Below are 22002 nucleotides of genomic sequence, written 5' to 3'. Positions count from 1 at the left end.
GTGGTATCATATAGTTGTTTTAACTGGCATTTCTTTCATAACTAATGAGGTTGAATACCTTTACATACACTTACTGGTCATTTAGATATCCACTTTTGTGACATGAGCCAGTGCTTGCGTAATTTTGTTCATCTTTTTTCTTAATGATTTTGTAGAAGTTCTTTATATATTCTAAGTACTACTCTGTTTTCCTTTGCAAATATCCTCTCTAAATTCTGGGGCTTTTCAATCTCTCTATGGTTTATTTTGATGAACAGAATGTTTCTAATTTTAAATTAAAAACAAAAGTTTTTAATTGTTGTGACATATAAGGAATCTTTGCTTACTCCTAGGTCATTAAGATATCCTAGAAACTTTATGATATTAGCTTTCAGCATTTAAGTTTATGGTGCATCTGAAATTAATTTTTGTGTGTAGTGTGAGGAAGAGGTCAAGTTCCCCTCCACACACACATTTGGTTATCTTATAGACCCAATACCATTTGTTGTACAGACCATACTTTTCACAATGGATTGCAGTGGAAGCTTTGTTTAAATCAGGTAACTCTGTGCAAGGGTTATCTTAATTTTTCTCATTGGTGTCTTGTTTGTCTTTACATCATTACTTTAATTACTGTTTGATTTATGATGTTTTGATATCTAGTCTTATAGGAGCTCCAACTTCATCTTCCTCTTTAGGGAAGAATTATTACTGCTACTGTTGACCCTTTTTGTTTCTGTATGAATTTAGAATGATCCTGTCAATTTGCACAGTAAGTGTTAGGATTATGTCTGAGATTGCAGCGAATCTATAAATGAGTTTGGGAGAACAGTTATTTCTAGAACATTACATTTTCAATCCATGAACATAGAATATCCCACCATTTATTTAAGCCATTTAAAATTTCTGTCCACAATACTCTGTAGTTTTCTTCATAGTGATCTTGTACATTTTTGGTTAGATTTATTCCTATGTATATGATGTTTTCTGATATTATATTTATTTTTGTATATTGACCTTGTATTCAACTACTTTGTTGAAATCACTTATTAATTTTGGTAGGTTGTCTCTCAAGTCTTTTGGATATTCTGTATACACAATCATGTCATCTGAGAACAATGACAGTTTTATTTCTCTTTTTGCAATTCTTATGCCTCATATTTATTTTTCTTGCCTTATTGTCCTGATTACTACTTCCAGTAAAATATTGTATAGTGGTGATATTAGCAGACATCTTTTCCTAGCTCCTGATCTCAGAGTGAAATCTTTCAATATTCCTCCACTAAGTTAGATGTTTAATATAGATTTCTTATAGAAACTCTATATTTGATTAAGGAAATTATCTTCCTTAGCTTCTTCTTACAACTTTCCAAGAGGTTAATATGATGAGGAGGAAGATTATAGCTATGATTTGGATTTTATCAAATGCTTTTTATATATATAACAATCATTGGTTTTCAAACATTAAACCTATATTCCTAGAATAAACCGACTTAGCTGTAATGTATTTTTTTAATATACCTCTGAATTTGACTTGCTAACATTTTGTTTAGGATTTTTGCATTTATATTCAAGAAGTTGGGCCTGTAAATTTTTCTTCTTGTAAAACTCTCCGGATTTTGGTATCAAGGTTATGTTGGCCTTATACTTTTGGTTGGGAAATATTTCCTCTGTTTCTGTTTTCTAGAAGAGTTCAATGTAAGATTGATGTTATTTGTTTCTTAAAAATTTGTCTCAGCATGTAATCAATTTGGGGAAATGTTCCATGTGCACTTGAAAGGAATGTGCATTCTGCAGATGTTAAGTATATTGTTACTAAAATCTCAATTACTTCATATTATTAATTGTATTTTTCAAGATCTTCTGTATCTTTAGTAATTTGGGGGCGATTTCTATCAGTTATTCACAGAAGAATGCTAAAATCTCTTTCTATCATTGTCAGTTTCTCTAAATCAGTTTTTAGTTCTGTCGAATTTTGCCTCATACTTTAGAGCTTACACAGTTAGGATAGTTAAATCATTGTATTATTGACCCTTTTATCATGTGAAATTTCCCTCTTTAATTCTAGTTTTCCTCTTTAATTAGTTGCCTTAACAGCTCCTTCCTCTGATATTTTCATACCTGCAACAACTTTCTTTTGGCTGTTAATTTCATAATATATATTTTCCTAACCAATCCCATTCAATATTTCTGTGCTTTTATAATTAAAGTGAAACTCTTATAAGAGTATATAGTTGAGTTTTGCTTATTTTTACATTCCATTCTGCATTATACTTCTTTTTACTGATGTATTCAGACTATTTCAATTAAGAGTATAATTAGGTTTATATATACCATATTTCTATTTGTCCTAACTGTTCTGTGTTTCTTTTTTGTTTCTTCACTGCCTTATTTTGCATTAATCAGGTATTTTTGTTTTTCCCTTTTTCCCCCTCATTAGCTTGTTAGTTTGTGGTTACCTTCTTCCATGCATTCATTCCTTCCTGTATTAACATGCTTCCATATGGGATCATTTTCTTTTGTCTGAAAGACTTTCTTTAGTAATTATTTTAGTCCAGATCAGTTTTCGATTGCTTGAAAATTTATTTTACTTTAAATTTTGAAGGATATCTTCTCTAGGTATAGAATTCTGGCTTTTGATGTTTAAAGATGCCATTTTGTTAGTTTCTGCCTTCTGTAGATTCTGTTGAAAAGTCAGTAATGTCTTATTTTTCTCTTCTCTGAAGATATTGCCCTCCTACCACCATACCCTAGACTACTTTGTGTGTGTGTGTGTGTGTGTGTGTGAGAGAGAGAGAGAGAGAGGAAGATTGTCCCTAAGCTAACATCTGTGCCAATCTTCCTCTATTTTATGTGGGATGCTGCCACAGCATGACTTGATGAGTGGTGTGTAGGTCTGTGCCAGGTATTCAAATCTTCGAACCCTAGGCTGCCAAAGCAGAGCCTGTGAACTTAACCACTATGCCACTGGGAAGGCCCCCTATCTTTTGAATTCTTAATTTCAGTTATTCCATTTTTTAGTTCTGGAATTTCTAGTTGATTATTTATTGTAAAATCGAGTTATATGTTGAAGTTTTCTATCATTTCCTATATTTTCTTGAACATACAAAGTATGGTATTTTCAAAGCTTTCTCAGTTAATTGTAAGATATGGATCACTTGTAGGTTTATTTCCATTGACTGTTTATTTCTTATATTTTGAGTCAGTTGATTCTCTTTCTTAGCATTTAATCTTTGATTAAGTGTTAGACATATGTGGAAAAATTTTAAGGCCCTGGAATATGTTTTCTTTCTCTAAAGAGGATTTAATTTTATTCTGTGAGGCAGATATTGTATAGGCAGAGATCCTTTTCAGGCTTATTTTCAAGCTGGTCTATTTCTGATTTCTCTTAGGGTTGAGCCAATATGGTGTCTTCAACTGAAACTGAGATATTTACTGGGTTACTTTCACCTTGTTTGTCCCTAAATTCTAATCCCTTTCTCCACAGCATCAAGTGACTGAAGAAATTTCTTCTTAGCTTTTTAGCACCCCAGCTGTTGCTATTGCACTTTGAGTCTAGGTCTCTCTCCTACACACGTACTACCTGGAATTGGCAAACACGTGAAGGGAAATTTTATACATGACTTTGGCACTCACATTTCTGTAGCTCTCTCTTCTCAGGGATCTCGATCCTTCAATCCTAACTAGCTTGGCATTCCTGCACTTCAACCTCTGTCCCTTCATCCCAGTGAAACTGCTACAAGTGGGCCTCAGATTTCTACTTGTCTGCTCTTTCATGTTAATTTTTAAAATTTGGAATTACCCTGAGGGAAAATGCAGAGGCAAATGTAGGGTTCACATCAGCAAAAGACTCTACTCTCTGGGATCTTGGCTCTTTAAGTCCTCACTGCTTTGATTGCTCTTGAGTGCCTTCAGCTCCTTTTTAAATCCAATATTTGTAGATGTTCTCAGGAGGATCTTAATTTTAATTAAAGCTATACCAGAATGAAATGGTCAGAATGAAACATTTATAAATCAATATTTCAAGTCAGTGGTTATCTTAAATGTTCTCATCACAGTGAACAGAAGAGATAAGATCCCTGACCTCAAAGAGCTTACATTTAACTTGAGGTGACAGACAGTGAATAAACATATAAATATATAGAATACAATAAGGTGTTGAAAATTACTATAAAAAGCAAGGAAACTTAAAGGATAGAGCATAGAATATGATTGGATGATCAGTAAAGGCCTCCATAAGGTATAATATTTTAATAGAGATGTGAAAATAAAGTGAAAGAACAGGCATAGGGTAATACTGCTCTGGGCTAAGTGTAAGGCCAGTGTGGAAGCCTTGAAATAGGACTCGCTTATTACACTAAAGGAGCAAAAAGTTTACAATAGGTAGAGCTGATTAGTGGTGAAGAAGAACCAAAGTAGGGAAGAAACAGAAAAATGGCCAGGGTTCAGTCCACATAAAGCCTAGGATATAATGTCAAGAACTTGGGATTTTATTTCAAATATGTTAGTATTGGAGTCTGAGCACAAGAGTTAAATGAACAACTTTGTTTGCAATGCAGAGATTATAGAGCTGAGAATTAAAGCCAAGAACCAATTAGGAAGGTATTGTTACTTTGTCTGCCTTTGACATTTCTTACTCCTTTTCCATCATTACCGCTTTATTTTAAAATTATCTTACAACTTCAGATGACATAATCAAGTTACCACAGTGTCCCTGTATTTTTTTATTTCTCTCTCTAACTTTCCTATATACAAGCGCAAGACTTATCTAACCAGGCCTTCCCTTTTATCATTCATTTAGGTAATAAAAATAGCTGCCTTTGGATTAAGTCCATATTTCTTCTCTTTAAGACGTATCACAATGTAGTCATATAACATCTCTTCAAACTTATTTTTTCCCTTCCAGCCAACAAATACTAAATGCTTACAATATGGCAGGTACTATGCATGGTGCTGAGGTAGGTACATAGGGACAGATAGAACAGGGCCCTAAGTTTAGGGGATGTCAGAAATATATTTGGATACTTGCAGAAATTACAATTGCTATAAAAGATGTAAATATAAAATTGTCTTCTAAATTAGCCTTAATCAAAAAGCCTAGATCAATCTGCCATGAAGTTTTTATATTGCCTCTCTGAAGTGTGATTGCATTTAAGAAATGGCTAACCAATGGAACACTCATAACAAGAGTCCATTTATTTTGGTTTTATTAAGTATAGTTTACCTTAATTTTTTAAGTGCCAAGAATTGTGAGGGATCTGAGATTTTATTCTGCGTGCAATCTAAGTTAGGCTGCCACACTTTCATGGATGCTGGCAGAAGAAATGAGCCATTTATTACTTGTCACGTCGGGCAGCAGGAGCTTCATGTTCATATCAGATCCCCTTTGCCCCCAAGTTCCACAGGGAGGAATCTGAAGAATTCCCCCCTAGGTATCCCAAGCCTAAGAAACCCCATATTTTATAAAGGGCTGCTAGTAAACCTGCCTATCCTATGCACAAGAGGAAGTCATTATCTTTATTATACCAGACAGCAAACAAATTTTGCCTTCTGCCTCAGAGGAAAACACTAAAGGACTATCTCTATCTTCCAAGTCCATTAGCTATATTAACATTCTTGAAAAGATAGTCCAGAAAAAAACTGTCGTAAGTCACGCAGAAATCTTAGAGACCTATGGAAAATTATTTCCCAACAATATCTACCCCTTTTGTCTATGTGGCAAATTTTCTCATAAATACCCACTATGGTGGCCACTCTGAATAATTTGAGAGGGGCTAGGACAAAATCAATTAGGTTATCCTCATGATGCATTTAACTAAGGTTACTATCAATACCCCAGGTGTTTTCTCTTTAAGTTTCTGTATTGATCTTCCCACTGGACTTGAGGCTTTAATCCAGGTATAGCTGGAAGTGTTAGCTATTACACACTCCTTTTTGGCCCTCAAGGAGGAGGTTTAAGGCAATTCTGCTGTCTAAAACAACCCTAGCCAATGAGCTGAAGCTGACTTGCATACTTTCCAGGGCCATAGTGGTGTTTTCTTAAACGTTTGAAGGTGATTCATAACCAGGGCACCTTCCAGGTGGCATTAGTCCACCCCATTGGATGACTGAAAATGGGATGGAGAAACATCCAGAGATGTTTTACATGGAAGGTGCAGGATCTTGGGCCACCCTGCTGCCTTGTTAGACTTCTCAGTAAAGTTAAGTGAAATGACGATCACATTGTGGTCACAGCCTCCTGGAAGGAGATGGCAAACTCAGCAATAAGGTAAATTTAAGGTGCTTGCAGCAGTTTGGGAGGGCCCTAAAGGGGCCTTTTTTTATTGTGGAGGAAGGCTTCTGGGATACTTCTGAAGGACAAAAGATCATCAATGTCCCTCCCTTCCCTATACCTCTCAGAAACTGAGGTGCTCCTTTCAAAGGTCCTGGATGGTTGTTCTCCATCCACATCCTCAAAATTAGAGTGTCCCATTTCAGTAGGTGTCACTTCACCTTTTTTCTAATCATTCTCTATTCAAACCTAGACCTCTTGTCTGGAAGGGTCTGGAACAAGAGGAACAAATGCATTTTTATAAAACTTGACCAGCATTAAGTTTGTATGTCCTGAGCCTTCTTTGTCCAGGCTGTATCCTGAGAATATGTCAATCATGCTGGCCTGGGACGTACTGTTAGGGGAAAGAAATAGCATCATGCCCAGGAATGGTCCGACAGAATCTTGAGTTGTTGAAACAGGTCTATATTACCCTCCATGCATTTTTTTCTAATCATTACTTAGAAAGTTGCTTCAAGGGTATGATCCCTTTCTGGGGACAGCCACATTAACTATCAAAATGCCTTAGCAACGTGTGTGGACAGAGGAAGTGAGAATGGTGAAGTCATACTATCAGCTTATGGTTGAGTAGTTTTGTGACAAAATGCACATAACTGTCAGACTCCAATGGTGCAGAAAACTGAAAAATTATACAGGTGAATTTCAAGGGCCACAGTTATATGGCCAAAGTCAGCTTATAGATAACCTGAAAAGGTATCAACAGTGCTAAGGTGTTGAAAGTGTAATGTCAATTTTCCAAGAGCAGGCAGGGGCAAGAATCCATGCAATGGGATCTTTTCCACCATTAGACAAATGGGTACATTTTGCAGAAGTCACAAGTCTGGCATGCATTGATAGCCTCCACATCAGAAACAGAATCAGGCCTAATCCATGACTTGATTCTAGTCATGTCATCACGGAATGAGTCCTTGGACATACATATGAGTAATCAAAACACTAGTGTCTTTAGTCAGCCAGTCTGTAGTTTTCCAAATGGCAGACCAAACTGTGAGGCCACTGGCTACAGCCCAAGAGTCAGCTGGGTTTCAGCTTAGCTGAACCATCCCTGAACCAGGCCCAAGCATTTAGGGGAACCAGAGTGAACTGAGGTCCCTCCAAGCCAGCAGCTTTGGTTCAGGCCTTGGAGTGGAAATCAAGTTTCCCTAAGAAGTATACTTTACAATTTTTCATTTAACACCAACATGCCACTGGGGCTAGGCTGGCTATTCCCTTTGACAAGTAAGGTTTTGGGAGGCCACACCTTGATAGTCATTGAATCTGAGCTGTTCTACCCCAAATCGGGAATATCAGGCCAGAGAGTCACAAGGCCTCAAGGGTCAGTCATTTTGTTTATAAAGTAGTCCAGCAGAGAGCTTATTGCTGCTTTTCAATAGGAATATACTGGTATCTGTGTCAGAAAGGCCACAAATCCAAAACCACAAGGAATGCCTCTGGATGGAGGCCAGAGGCTCCAACTGGCAAAATCATCAGTCACAGAGGCTTGTATTGTCTCCAGTACTGAAGGGGTCCAATAAGATGTTAGGCCTCTTTTCTTGTGGTGAAAGGCTGAAGAGACAGTATTTTTTCCTTGGCTTCTGAAGAGACTGGGCATTGCACATTCTCCCACAGAGTCCCAAGAAACTACTTGCAGAACAGACCCTAGAATGCAGGCCCCAGGAATTTTGTTCAGATTTATCAGCCAACTTCTGCTGGCAGAGTTATGATAACACTTATCATAATCAAGATGGTTTAAACTCAGGCTTTATTTTTCAATTGAGATATAATTTACTTATCATTTTGACTTGACAACAAACAGAATGTCATCTATATAGTGAAAGCTTTAGACATCAGAGGGTAGAGGTGCTTATGCTAAATCCTGACCCATTGGTCATACCACAAGTATCAAATCACAAGAAAGTGTGTCACACTAACACTTCTGTACTTATAAGTCTTCCCCTACTGAGATAATCCCCTCTGGTACTTATGGGATGGAAAAGTAAAACATGTAACACATCAATTTCTAGTCTACATTCAGATATAAAAGCAACAGCAACAGTACATTGAATTGGCGTGAAGGACCCTACCCACAAGATAATTATAGCTCCTTCCTCCACTATGAACCATGTTCAAACCCCATTGGTTGAATCAGTGTGCCCCATACCCTATGAGTCAGGGAGCACAGTGCCCTCTAACCCAGGAGGAGGGGACACCATCTCTATCTTTCCAGGCTGTTAGCTATACAGAGATCCTTGGGAAGATAGTCTGGAAAAAAGCTGTCATGAGACATGCAGAAATGTGGGGGACCCATGAAGAATTGTCTCCTAACATTAAGCATCTATTATGTACTACTCATAATGAACTCTGAAATAGTGATGAATAAGACATTGTCTTGGTCCTGGAGTCCACAGTGCATAACATTTTTAAGATTTTATTTTTTCCTTTTTCTTCCCAAAGGCCCCCCCATACTTATATAGTTGTATATTCTTCATTGTGGGTCCTTCTAGTTGTGGCATGTGGGACACTGCCTCAGCGTGGCTGATGAGCAGTGCCATGTCCGCGCCCAGGATTTGAACCAACGAAACACTGGGCCGCCTGCAGCGGAGCACGTGAACTTAACCACTCGGCCACGGGGCCAGCCCCAGTGCATAACATTTTTAAAAGAATTACTTTAGTAGAAATTTTAATGATCCTGGGTCTTAATGTCCTTTGTGGGAAATTTTTGCCACTTTGTCATAAAATATCTATAATAACATAAATATCAAAAGCAATATGTGTGTGAAGTCTGATGTGGCATAGTGATCTACATTAGCACTTTTGTTTTACAACTTTTAAATTATAAAGTAATTTTCACTGATTTTTTTTTCTTTTGCTGAGGAAGATTTGCCCTAAGCTAACATCTGTTGCCAATCTCTTTTTGTACATCAGCTACCACCACAACATGGCCACTGACAGACAAGTGGTGTAGGTCTGCACCCGGGAACTGAAACCAGGCCACCAGAGCTGAGCATGCCAAACTTAACCACTAGGCCACCAGCACTGGCCCTTCATTGATATTTTTATTTGTTGACTTAATTTAACAGATTTTTTTCTCTTTTATGTATACTGTTTAGAGGCCAACATATAAAAGAACCAATAAAGTTGTCTTTAAATTTAAACAACAGATCCTCTTATAAGTCCCTAAACCCAGAGAAGATGAGAAAAGCTAACATATGATAGACGTGGAAAGCCACAAAAGTCAAATTTGGATTTGTTTTTTGTCTCAAACCAAAGTCAAATTCAATAAGTTTGCAGGAATAATTTTTGAGAAGTAGGCAAAATGCATTAAGCTGGGCAACTTTCAGCTCTGGAGTTCATCTTTGATCCCTATCTCAAATTAACTTCACAGAGTATTACTTATTACAGCACACTGTGGGAAAATAAACAAACAAAACCTACAGTGTAGGCAAAGGAAAAAAGTAGAGCAAAGTGTTACGTTTGGTTTAGTGAAAAGAGACATGCATGGTATGTAACAGCAATCTCTAACAGTATGAGTAGCCATGCTTTTGCATTGAGAATGGAGGCGAGGGTTTAGAAAGTGAAATTTGAAATTCGTAATGGACCAAGTTTCAAACTGTAAGGATTCTGAGATGCTACAAAAGTTATCAAGAAGTATTAGAAAGAATTCTTTGTGGGATAGCAAGAGGCAACTTGGGCAGAAGAGGAGGAAAGTGGGGTAGTGAAGGGAGTAGGAAAAAGATCAAGTCACAGCTTTTAGAATTTCTAGGACTTGTGCAACTCTGACTTGTGGCTTAGAGCAAGTCTGATCCTAGTTTCATGTGTCAAATGAAAGGATTTCACTAGATGACATACAAATTTTGTATATACATATGCAAATAAACATGAATGTTATTTGCAACTCTTCTTTCTGAAAGCCTTATTTTCTGGTCTATCAAAGTTGCATTATAGAATAATGATCTCTTCTCTGATCAAAAGCCAAATATATGTGTATATGTTCATATGTTTAATTGTGAACACACAGTTATAAATTTATCTAAGTTCATTTTTAATATATAAGTAAATTTGATACTAGTCTTCTAATAACCAAAAAGCTTTCCAAATCCTCACTTGTAAGTTAATATCTGAACAGAAAGTTTTCTTAAGCAATAACTGAAATTTGTATAAATGTCCAATGGTAAGCGCAATATATTAATATACATTTTTAAAACAGTAGTATATTTATAATCCTGGCCAATTCCTCCTGACATTTTGAGACTTTTTTCCCTCAACATACTAGGTACTGCCAAAATAGACTATCTGATATTAAGCTTGAGCTCATATAAATCAGTAGTCTTGGTAACATTTTTTAGTTGTGATTATATAATTACTAAAAGTATCTTTAGCATTTTATATTAAACCTCTTTATACTTCTAGAAATTTCTGAGACACGGTGGTAAAGAGTGTTCTAGAATCTTATAAAAATTTGTGACCTTACATTAAAAACCAAGAAAAACTATTTTCAAAATTTTCTGCACTTTTAGATGTCAATTTAGAGACTTAAATTTTTCCCCAGATTTTATGTAGTTTTCTAAAGAAGAGACCTTCATCAACATCTATATTGATATGGCAAAGAAATCACTGTGCTTTGTGGGACCTTGTTCTGCTGCAGAAAGAAAACAGCTGGAGTCCCAGAGAATATAAAAAGAAGGTGATGTGGCAGGTGTTTAGGGAAAAAACAGTTGTTTGTGTATATAAAAGCCAGTGTATAAGTCAGAATCCTTGCCTGGAAGTACTGATCCTTTTCCAGTGACTCCTCAGGTGGCACGTTATCTTTTTTTATTTTTCTTCCAATTTTTTTATTGTAGCAAAATACACACAACATAAAATTTACCATCGTAACCTCTTTTAAGCGTACAGTTAGTGGTATTACATACATTCATAAAGTGGTGCTGCCATTACCAGAATCCATATTCAGAACTCTTTTCATCTTGTAAAACTGAAAATACATACCTATTAAACAATAACTCCCCATTCCCTCTTAACATCTTAAAGTTATAACACTCTAATTTTAATTTATACCAGCTTGACTTCAGTAACATCCAAAAACTCTGCTTCTTTACAGCCCCATCTCCACCTCTTTCAGTTGTTCATATCACAAAATTACATCTTTATATATTTTGTGCCCCAAAACATAAGCTAATAATTCCTTTGAGTGCCTTAGTCTCTTAAATTATGTAGAAAACAAAATATGGAGTTGCAAACCAAAGTTACAATAATACTAGCTTTTAATCTAATAGTTTTTAAGCATATTAGTCTCTTAAATCATGTAAAAAACAAAAAGTGGAGTTATAGACTGTTGCTACAATCATATTAGCTTTTATAATTTCCCATGTATTTACCTTTACTGAGATCTTTATTTCTTCATATGGCTTTGAACTACTGTCTAGTGTCCTTTCATTGCAACTTGCAGGACTCGCTTTAGCACTTCTTTCAGGACAAGTCTAATGGTAATGAACTCTCAGCTTTTGTTTATCTGGGAATCTCTTAACTTCTCTCTCAATTTTGAAGAATGGTTTTGCCAGATATAGGATTCTTGGTTGACAGTTATTTTCTTTCAGCACTTTGGCTATATCAGTCTGCTGCCTTATGGACTTCAAAGTTTCTGATAAGAAATCTGATAATCTTATTAAGGATCCCTGGTATGTGATGAATTGCTTCTCATTTACTTCTTTCAAGATTTTCTCTTTGGCTTTTGAAAGTTTGATGATAATGTGTCTCAGTTTGGGTCTCTTTGAGTTCATCTTGCTTCAAGTTCATTGAGCTTCTTGGATGTTTATATTTAGGTATGTTATTGAATTTGGGAAATATTTGGTCGCTATTACTCTGCCCTCTTTCTTCCACTCTTCTCCTTCTGTGACTCCCATGATGCATATGTTGGTCCACTTGATGATGTCTCACAGGCCCCTTAGGTTCTGTTTACTTTTCTTCAATCTTTTTTCTTTCTGTTCCTCAGACTTGATATTTTCCATTCTCTTATCTTTAAGTACACTGATTCTTTTATCTGCCTATTCAGAAGCAGATCACTCCAGTGAATCCTACTAGTGAATTCTGGTGAATTTTTTATTTCAGTTATTGTACTTTCAGCTCCAAAATTTCTTGTTGATTTCTTTTTAGGTTCTCTATCTGTTTATTGATATTTCCATTTTTGTTTATACATCATTTTCTCTCTTCTTTTAGTTCTTTGAGCATCTTTAAGGCAGTTATTCTAAAGTCTTTGTCTAGTAAATCTGCCTTGAGGTCTTTTTCAGGGATTTTCTTTTCCTTTGAATGGGCCATAAACTTTTCTATATCTTTGTATGCCATGTTATTTTTTATTTAAAACTCGACATTGAATCTAATAATGTGTTAACTCTGAAAATCAGATTCTCTCTTTTCCCCACAGTTTACTGTGGAGTTTTTGTTTTTATTTTTGTTTAGATTGCTGTAGGCTGTCTCTGTGCCGAGATCAGCCTGAGTTGTAAACTTAAGGTCTTCTCAGATCTTTTCTAATCCTGTGCCTTTCCCTGGGCATGTATGTTGACTTTCTAATTTCCCTGTATATGCAGATGCTTTTGAATATTTTAGCAGTTTTTGTTTTTTATGACTACCCTAGTCTTTAATTTCTGCCTCCCAAAAAGGGAAAAAAGGAAAAATAAAAGAGGAGGAGAGTAGAACACAAGCTCTTTAAATCCCCTGGTGATCACTTAGCTGATGGGGCACCAGCTTGAAACAATAGGGGAGGAGCAAGAACAAAAGCCACCTACCTCTTTGCACCTCTGTGATCAGAAGAAACAATCAGTGATCAGAGCACAGCTTCCCAAAATTTGGAGGACAGGATCCGCATTGTTTAATCTGGCTCCTGCAAGTTATGTGCAAGCTACTCCTGGAACACATGAACAGCTGCCTGCCTCAGGGCTGGAGAATGGAGGATAGATAGCTGCTACTGGGCCAAGAGCTGAAATTGACCAAAATTACTGCAATTTACCATCCAAGTCAGCCTTCCCCTGGAAGTTGCAAGCCTGCAATAGACTCCAGAGTTCCAAAATAGTTATATCACACAGATTCTGCCAGTGAAGTTGTCTAGGTTGGGAGACAGGGTCCTGGTGCTTCCTACTTCCCCATCTTCCCAGAATCGTCTGGTACATTGCCTTTTGTAATATTGTCTCCATATCTTCACATCTTCTCTTCACTTTAGCAATTTTCACCAGAGTAGGGATACTAATTTGATATGCCATGAGCCTTGATCTTTCCTGGGATAGACCTGAATTTTCCTTTATTTGTCATATAAAAGAAAGAATTTAAAAACATCCGTCTTGAATCCTGCAATTTTGTATCAAATAGCACTGCTTAAACCAGGTATATATATTCTCAAACCAGATATACCTGGTATGTAACTGTAATATATATATTGGTAATCTCTGCCTAGAAAGTATTGGACAAAGTAACTATCTAACAACTGAGTAGAAGTGTTCTGTTTACATAGATATTCAAATAACATGAATTTGATGAGATTTCCTAAGACTAAATGCTATAAGTAAAAGTCTGCCATTGTGCTGCAAGTCTGTAGTCAGGCTGGCCTTCTAGGCTTGCCTTCCCCATGGTCTTTCAAGAGATAGTCAAGAAACACTAACATTATATAAATGGAAAATTGCTTTTAGGTCTTCTCAGAATGTAGTCATTCTAGTTTTTAAATTATAAATATGTTTGCTCATTTTAGAACCTATTAAAAAACAATTTCATTGGTATTCTGATCATCTTTTTTTGTAAAGATTCAAAAAACATTATAGAACCACAGAAGTTCATTCTAAACCGTATTAGACCAGGCAAATAAAATGTAGATAATTATATCCTAAATTTTAATCAGCATAATTTGTATAGTTCCATTGAAGAAAGATAAAATGAATTTGGAACTTACATAAATGGAATAAAGATATTTTGAGATGAAGAGTGAAGGGATTTAAAACAGGATCTTTTCAAAATTTAAATTTATATTTTTATCATTCAACACTTGAATTAGGGAATATAATATCAGGAACCATCTTCCTTCTATTGCCAGGAAATTCTTTTTTCTACCTCTTCAGAAAACTTGTGAAATTTTGAAAAAAAGTTAAGTAAAAGCTATCCTACAGGCAGTGTTTATAGAAAAATCGATACTAATGTGTTAAAATACTACGAATTTTCAATAATGAGGTTTGATGGAAAATATTATAATTTGCATTATAAAGAGCTGAAAGATTATTTCCCTCAGTTACAGCATGAGTTGGCTCAGAGTCATAGTTATCAGACAGTTAAATACACTGAGCGATCCACAAGTTTTCAGAGCACTTGACTTCTCACTTAATCCCACTTGGGGATGAAAACTCTTATCCCATTTTTCAGAATGTTTGCATTAAACAGATGCATAACATCTCATAATAGCAAGTAGCAAATTTTCCTGTAAATAAAAGTTCTGATATACTTTCTTAACATTTGTTGTATATAAGACAATTTGAAAGACTCTTTGTAAAAGTTATGCAAACTAAATTATGTACATTAATGTTATTATTTGTGCAGGCTGCCTTAGAGAAAGAATGGCTAGCTTTAGATTCCGCCCGTTTCCCTTCACAAACACTGCTTCTCCCAAACCAGCTGCACTGGCCAAAGGTAACATGTCATGGAAACCTCTTAGTGCTCGATCTTTGCTCATTTCTTAAGGTTATGCTATGCTACAGTGATTAATAATACAATTTATTGACTTGAAAAACACAATTACTTTTAGAATCCTCTGACTGCCTCCTCCTCACCAGATGTAATTTTTCATGTAGCTTTTCTTTCATTTGCTCCTAATTTTTTTCTTTATTTTGGATTTCTTTCAACACTTTATTTCACAGTAGCAAAAAAAAAAAAAATGATATGCTTCAGCTGCATGTTTGGCAGTAGACTAAAATCACTAGTCAACAGCACTCTAAAAGTACAAAAATATGCATTAAGAGGGCAACAGCTGAAGATTTTCAGTCAGAGGTCAATGGACTGGAATATCTGTTATTTATTTGGTAATCTTTGAAGTTTTTGTTTTCTGAGATTTTTAAAGATCTTTATAATTAATCATTTTGTATATGCAACTATACCAAAAAGCATATTTCTCACCCCTACAACAAAGGACATTTATATGTATATTTCATAAATTTCATTTTATTATAATTTTCAAATTTTCTTTCTTTCCTCTAGGAGGCTACTCAATAATATGTATATAAAGTAATACAATATAAATGCTATAATTTTTCAGTTTATTTTATACTTATGTACTTTTTTTTAATAAGTTGTCTGGAACCTTAAAATGTGATGAAACTTCACTTAATTTACCAAGTCATCCAGCGCAAGCATGGCTGTGTAATGAGAAAGAAAATTTGTTTTCTTCAGAATACACTCAATTTACTAGCAGGTAAGCTAAATTACTCTTTTAGAGGATCATCCTGTGAATGACAAGAATATTACATTCCTCACAAAAGTAGTAAAACGATGAAAGTAGGTGTGAACTTACTTATTTAGAAATATGGAAGAACACTTAGTGTTAAAAATATAGTGATTTTATGGCGTTTTCAGTGTAAGAAAAATGTGTGAGGTAGGTTCGTTAAAGCAACTACAAAACTTAAGTGTTAGTGAAATAATGTAATTTCTTGTAAACAAGTGGACTTTTAAATACTGCTGTATAGATAGAGATAAGGGTTAGAATAAAAATTCCAGTGCTGCATTTATTTTGACAAAAGGATTGAAATATGGTTCAAGTAATTGAAATGTAAACATTTTAAATTAATGGCAGACTTTTATTACTTTTCAAGATAAAGTTTTTCTGTAAATTAAGTGGATTTTATTTCCAAGTTTGAAACAATGTAAACAGCTTGTAGTTTTTTAAAGTGCTGATATACTTGTGTTGATTCAGTTAAGTGTGTTTTTTTCTATTGCCAGATCAGAAAATAGAACTTTGTCCTGGACATCTGAATCAAAGACCGACAGAAAGAGTTTGCTAAAATCTGAAAAAGAAGAAAAAATTTCAGAAGAATGGTATGTGATCTGTTTCACACTAAAATATTAAGAAATTGAGAGACTTTTAAATATCCAAGGCAGATATTTTTCAAGATTTCATGAATATTTGTATTAGTTTTTTAAGAAACTATACATCTGTTAAATTATAGATTCTTAAAAGCCAATCCAAATTTGTTTTAGTATAATTCAGATGTGTATGTTTATATGTATGTGTATATATAAATATGGTCTGGATGTTTGTTTTGCCTTTATTAAATTTAATCTTTTAATAGGGGCTTTAAGGATATTTCTACTGCTCAGCAAATGCTGAAGAGAGCACAGAAAATGAAATCAAAGAAATTAAGGAAAACATTAGGTGGGTAATCACGGCACTTTGAATAATAACTGTGTGTCTGATATTGAAGATAAATTACTTTAAAATTTTTTTCACTAAATTATGTTTAATAAGAATAGGAATGAAATGCACAGGTATGAGTATGTCTGAGGTCATAATTCCAAAAGAAAAACCAAGAAAACTTAGAGAAAATTACGTTATTACATTAAATGATTTGTTATACTCTTAAATACTATTTTCACTTTTTCCCTGTTTCTTATATAATTTGCTATTGATTATTCTATCTATTGAACATTGAGAATTATGCCGTGATTTGTTTCTAAGCCAGTTCAATTTGGCAAATGTTAATTCTACATGGCATCTGCTTCATGTGCTTATTCCTTTGTGTGTTTTTAAATTGGTTGATTATTCAATAAACTATTTATATAAATTCATCAGTTCAATGAATGTTAGCTGTGAAGGCCCCACAACTTGACACTTTGGAAAAGGAGCACAATGTCTATCTTTCATGATTATGTAGAACTTGGGAAATGTTCAAAGGCATCTTTTCCTATATCCCACTTGCCAGACCATTCTTCAAATCGTTTGTCTTTCTTTGGACACTTCTAATCATTTTAGTGTAATTACTTAATAGGTGGAGTAGTTTACAGGTGTCAAGGCAAGAAATAGCAGGTTATTATGACTTTATAATTAAAACTATTTGAAATTATTTGCATATTGCGTATAACTTTGCATTTACTTATAACTTTATAAAGAGTTACTCACGGACTCATAGGCTTAATATAAGAAACATGACTTTTTTTTAACTGTTTTCAGTTTTTGTTACTCATCAGTTTCTTTTATGAAGATATTAATGTCAGTGAAATGTTTCCATAAAATGCTCCTGAGAAGAGCAAGGAATCTGCATTTATCATATAGTTCTAGCTGATGTAAGCATACAGAGAAGCATTCAGAAGATTAATTTTTATCTTTATTAACTTTTCTATTCATTATTTTTAATCATTTAATAGTAAAATTCTAAGAAATATATATATTTAATTTAAAAAAACAGAAATAGAAATAACCCAAATACTGTGGGTTTCTAAGGAAGAACTAATATTTGTTGACACAGGACTTACTAGCCATTGACAAGTTACTAATGATTCATTCTTTATATTCACGAATGTTCAACTTTCCTTTTTTAGTGTTATATTAGCGATATCTTAATTTTATATTTTATGTTTTTGAGATAACTGTAATATTTTGTGTGTGTGTACTGCAAGTTTGTCAGGTTTAAAATACTGAAATTTTATGCATTTTTAAAGAAGACGTAAATATGAACTCTGTTGGTCAACTTGCTTTGTGCCCTAGCTCTCTTGTTTTATAAACTCCTATTAACTGCCTCGGGGCTCTGTGAACCGAACACTGTGCGGTGGTTACCCAGGGAAGTAGTAATTCCAAACCCTTAACAATAGGGACACTCTCTTTCAGTCCTGGGGAAGTGGAATCCAGTCCAGTAAATCACGGTAGTTTGATAAACTTTTTTATTGCTTTGATGTCTATTTCTACTCATCTTCAACAGTATCAACAAACATTCTTTAAATAGCTGTTGTGAGAATAATAAGTTTCTGAAACTTCTTGGGCAAGTTCGAATATCAGAAGGGGCTTAAGAACTGCTTCAGCCAATGTTCAACAAATAATTATTCCTTATTTGTGTTCAAGATCTATTTTTTAAAAGATATTTACAGTGTTTACAATATACTTTGATACTGAAGCTAAGGAAACGTTTATCTTGTTAGAATGTGTCTCTGGAAATATATAAATCTTGCTAATTCTTGTAACTGGGTTTTTTTTTAGATTGAGTACATTTTTAATAAATCAGCATAGTAAATAGTCTGTTTTAGCAAAAGTTTCAATAAGGAATATGTGCTCATATGACAAAATCACTCCTTTAATGGCCAAAATTATTGGGCAAAAAAATTAGACCTCTTTTTATCTGTCACAAGGGGGCATGGTAGGGTAACAAATTAAAAGGGACAACCAGACATCCAGGTTAACAGCCACGTCGTAAATTTAACATTTTGACAGCGGTCATTAAGCATGACCTGTTAGGTAAAAATCCACAATGGCAATTGTATAATTTTTATGAGGATCATTACTCTGATTACATGATTGTAAACTAAATTGCATTCTTATTACTGTGTGAGGTTTTGTATCTCTGTGTTAAGCTTTTGTTTTATCAAAATACTATTAGATCGATGAAACAAAAGTTATTTTTTCTTTAAAATTTGCATTCTGAAATGTAAAACTTAATGATGAGCTTTAAATTCTCTTCACTGTTTTTCTCTACTCCTCCTTCACAACAGATAGACAGAACAGAAATATTCAAGTTTAGATTGAAGAAGAAAAACATGAAAAAGAAAATCAGTGGGATCCTCTTCAATTTTTGTGATACTTTAATCTTCTGCTAGGTTGATTATATAGCATTTATGTCATTTTGTATCTGTGAGTGAATCATTTAAGACACCATACTCAAGTTTTCTTATAGAATGAAGAATTTTCTTGTACTTTTCCGGTTTTATAATTCAGTTGACTTATGATATGCTATTAGCTTATGTGATTCTGCCTAAAATAATTGCCATAGTTTTAAACTTTTACTCATTAATAAACTAAAATGATATTTTAAATATTTAAATTCTGTTAAACACTTTAAAATTTGCTAGTAATTTTCAAATATACGTGGAGATATATATACCTTACATGGACAACTTGCCAACTTGAACTTTTAAGCCACCAGAGGGCAACATTGTCCGTAAAACTACTGGAAACTGGCTCTGTGAGGGTAGGGAGGGTGGCAGGTGGGGCTTCAGAGAATAGAAACTTTTAATTAAACAGAACCAATCACATCCTACAATCTGACAGAGCAATAATCCTCGAGGAGGTGAGGCATAAATGCATGGAGTATGGAAGCTTTAATTCAAATTTCTACCAGGAAAAACCTTTTGAGCAAGCTTCTCAGTACCAAGCACTTAATATTTCCTGTTTGTATCTTGTCCATACATTTATCAGTCAAGGGATATAACTCAATGATATTTGGTTTAAGATAACAGTAAAAATAGAGCAAAAGTCAGGGGGTCAATTATTTAAAGAAAGTTGCCAATAGAGGAGGAATACCCATTGAGGTTGCTGATTAGTGAAGAAGGCAAGGGTGGCCATCAAGGAGACTCAGTATTGATGATTTCTGTTAGGATAAGTGAGGCCACCTGCTTCTAAACAGAAGCAGCAGGAGGATGGCCGGGGTTGGGGGGAGGTGCGGTTTCGGGGAGGGACTCATTGGAAGCCATGGGATGGAATCTAAAATTGTGAGGAGTTACCGTGATTGACTCAGTTTGAGTTTGTGTCCTGATTGTTGTTTTCCCTATACTGGAAACTCCCTTTCCAGTAAGTGACTGCTGTTTCCCTCATGATGGACATAAGCATAAACCAGTTATGACTGGGCTTGTTTTTGTGAGTTTTTATTTCTTTGTTTATCTCTGTGTTTTTACTGTTGCTTCATGCACAGAAGTAATTTCAGAATTTGGTGATCTACATTGGAATTTAGCTGATACCCAGGGAAGTTTAGAGTTTAGTACATGTGCAAGGTGAGAGTTGCTGGTTTATTGAAAACATGGGGGTCAATAACCTAAAGGCAGTGAGCAGAATTGGTAGCAAGACTGAGCTGAGCTGGATGGGGAAAGAGAGTGAGGGATTGGTTTTGATGTGGAGCACTGCTCAGAGAGGATGAGATCTAAGTAAAGGGATTTTGGTGGAGAGGAGACAGTAAGAAGTTTAAGGGCTAAGAATATAAGGATGAAGACATAATCTGATTTTCCAACATGCATCATATGTATGCATATCAATTTGCAAATTTCATAGAGAAAAGAAAGAGCAGGATGAAACAAACAAGGTTCCTTTAGTTATAAGGGTAGAGCCACGACTAGGGATGAGAATCATCTTGCAGCTGTTTATAACACCTGTGTTATAACACAGTGTCAAGTACATGCTAAGCATTCAATAAGTAGGTGCTGATCTTATTTCAATGAAGAAAATAGCTTGAGATTGTGTTGGGAACATTTAGGTATAACCAAGAATTAAGCCAGGTAGAAAATAAGAAAGGCCAACTGTTTAATATGAATTAAGCAGTTCATGGGCTACAGCAAAGAGATCAGGTTGCAAAATGATAAGGTAACTAAGGAATGTTAAGGGGGAAGGATAAAAAGGGAACATTATAGACAAAACTGTGGCAAAATGAAATTTACTGCTGATTTATTTTGTTTACCTCAGTGATTTCCAAAAAGAATTTTGATCAAATGTTACTTTGTTGTGCTCTCAACAAACCAATAATAAAACCTCTTGAGTAGTAAGATCTTTGAGGGCAGAGACTGCATTTATTCCCCCACTGAATTCCCAGAACCTAATACCGTGGTAGCTGTTCAATAAATTACTGTTAACCGAATCAGCGATAAATTAGATAAAAAGTCACTAAATACATTTGACTGTGTATATGTGCCTGACTGTGTGTGTGTATTATAGTCATTTAAATATATATTTGATTTTTGGAAGGCAAATTTAAATTAATAAATAGTACTTATAAGATAATGAAATATAGCTTGTCATTCAACTTTAACATAAAACATTTTATAGCACTGCTTTACTTGGCACATTCATAAAATGGATAATAACTCGATTTTCATGTATGAAGTTAATGAGAATAAAATAAACCAGTGAGTTAAGATTAGGATTCCAGAAGCTGAAAAGGGATTACACGAGGGATGAAATAATTTTAAGGGTATGCTAATGCCTAAGAATATTGTTACTTAAATGAGATAATGGATATAAAGTGTGGAGTACAGAGCCATATCCATAACAGAAACTCAGCTTACTTATGGGTTTCTTTAAATATTTTATTAAAGACATATTTAAAACCTGTTTCCCAGACACTGGGCAAGTCATACTGAGAGATAGAAAGATTTAAAAAACAGCAACATAGACTTGCCATTGATGATCTCAGAGGAGTAGATTTAAATGCACAAAACTGACTTTATAATGCAAGGAAAAGCTGTCACAATCTGTAGTCTTTACAATATCCTCTCTCCTGACTTTTTTATGTGATTTTGTATTTTTTGAGGGTAAGAATAGTGTCTTATTCACAGTAGTGTTTCCAGAGACTATCAAAGTCAAGTGATTTTTTTTTCCATCTAGGATGACTATGTTTCTTGCTTCTTATCCTCATCCCTTTGAAATATGAATTAATTTGTTTTAAATCAATTTAAGGTGGCACAGTCAGAATGTTTTGAAGCAAAAGATACTGCATATGTAGCAC

The 22002-nt window shown here is 34.7% G+C and overlaps 1 protein-coding gene across 1 annotated transcript in view; it reads left to right on the top strand.

The window, feature by feature from the left end:
- The window catches only part of LRRIQ1 (leucine rich repeats and IQ motif containing 1), a 201435-nt gene that overhangs the window by 113063 nt on the left and 66370 nt on the right, over nt 1-22002 (top strand). Inside the window, exons 18-21 of the mRNA XM_046646524.1 lie at nt 14858-14947; nt 15604-15725; nt 16250-16345; nt 16600-16682. Of these exons, the coding sequence (XP_046502480.1) occupies nt 14858-14947; nt 15604-15725; nt 16250-16345; nt 16600-16682 (391 nt within the window). The remainder of the gene's footprint in view (nt 1-14857; nt 14948-15603; nt 15726-16249; nt 16346-16599; nt 16683-22002) is intronic.

This window comes from Equus quagga, chromosome 19 (genome assembly GCF_021613505.1).
Source record: "Equus quagga isolate Etosha38 chromosome 19, UCLA_HA_Equagga_1.0, whole genome shotgun sequence".
In the NCBI taxonomy this organism is placed as follows: Eukaryota; Metazoa; Chordata; class Mammalia; order Perissodactyla; family Equidae; genus Equus; species Equus quagga.
This window is presented reverse-complemented; position numbering and strand designations above follow the sequence as displayed.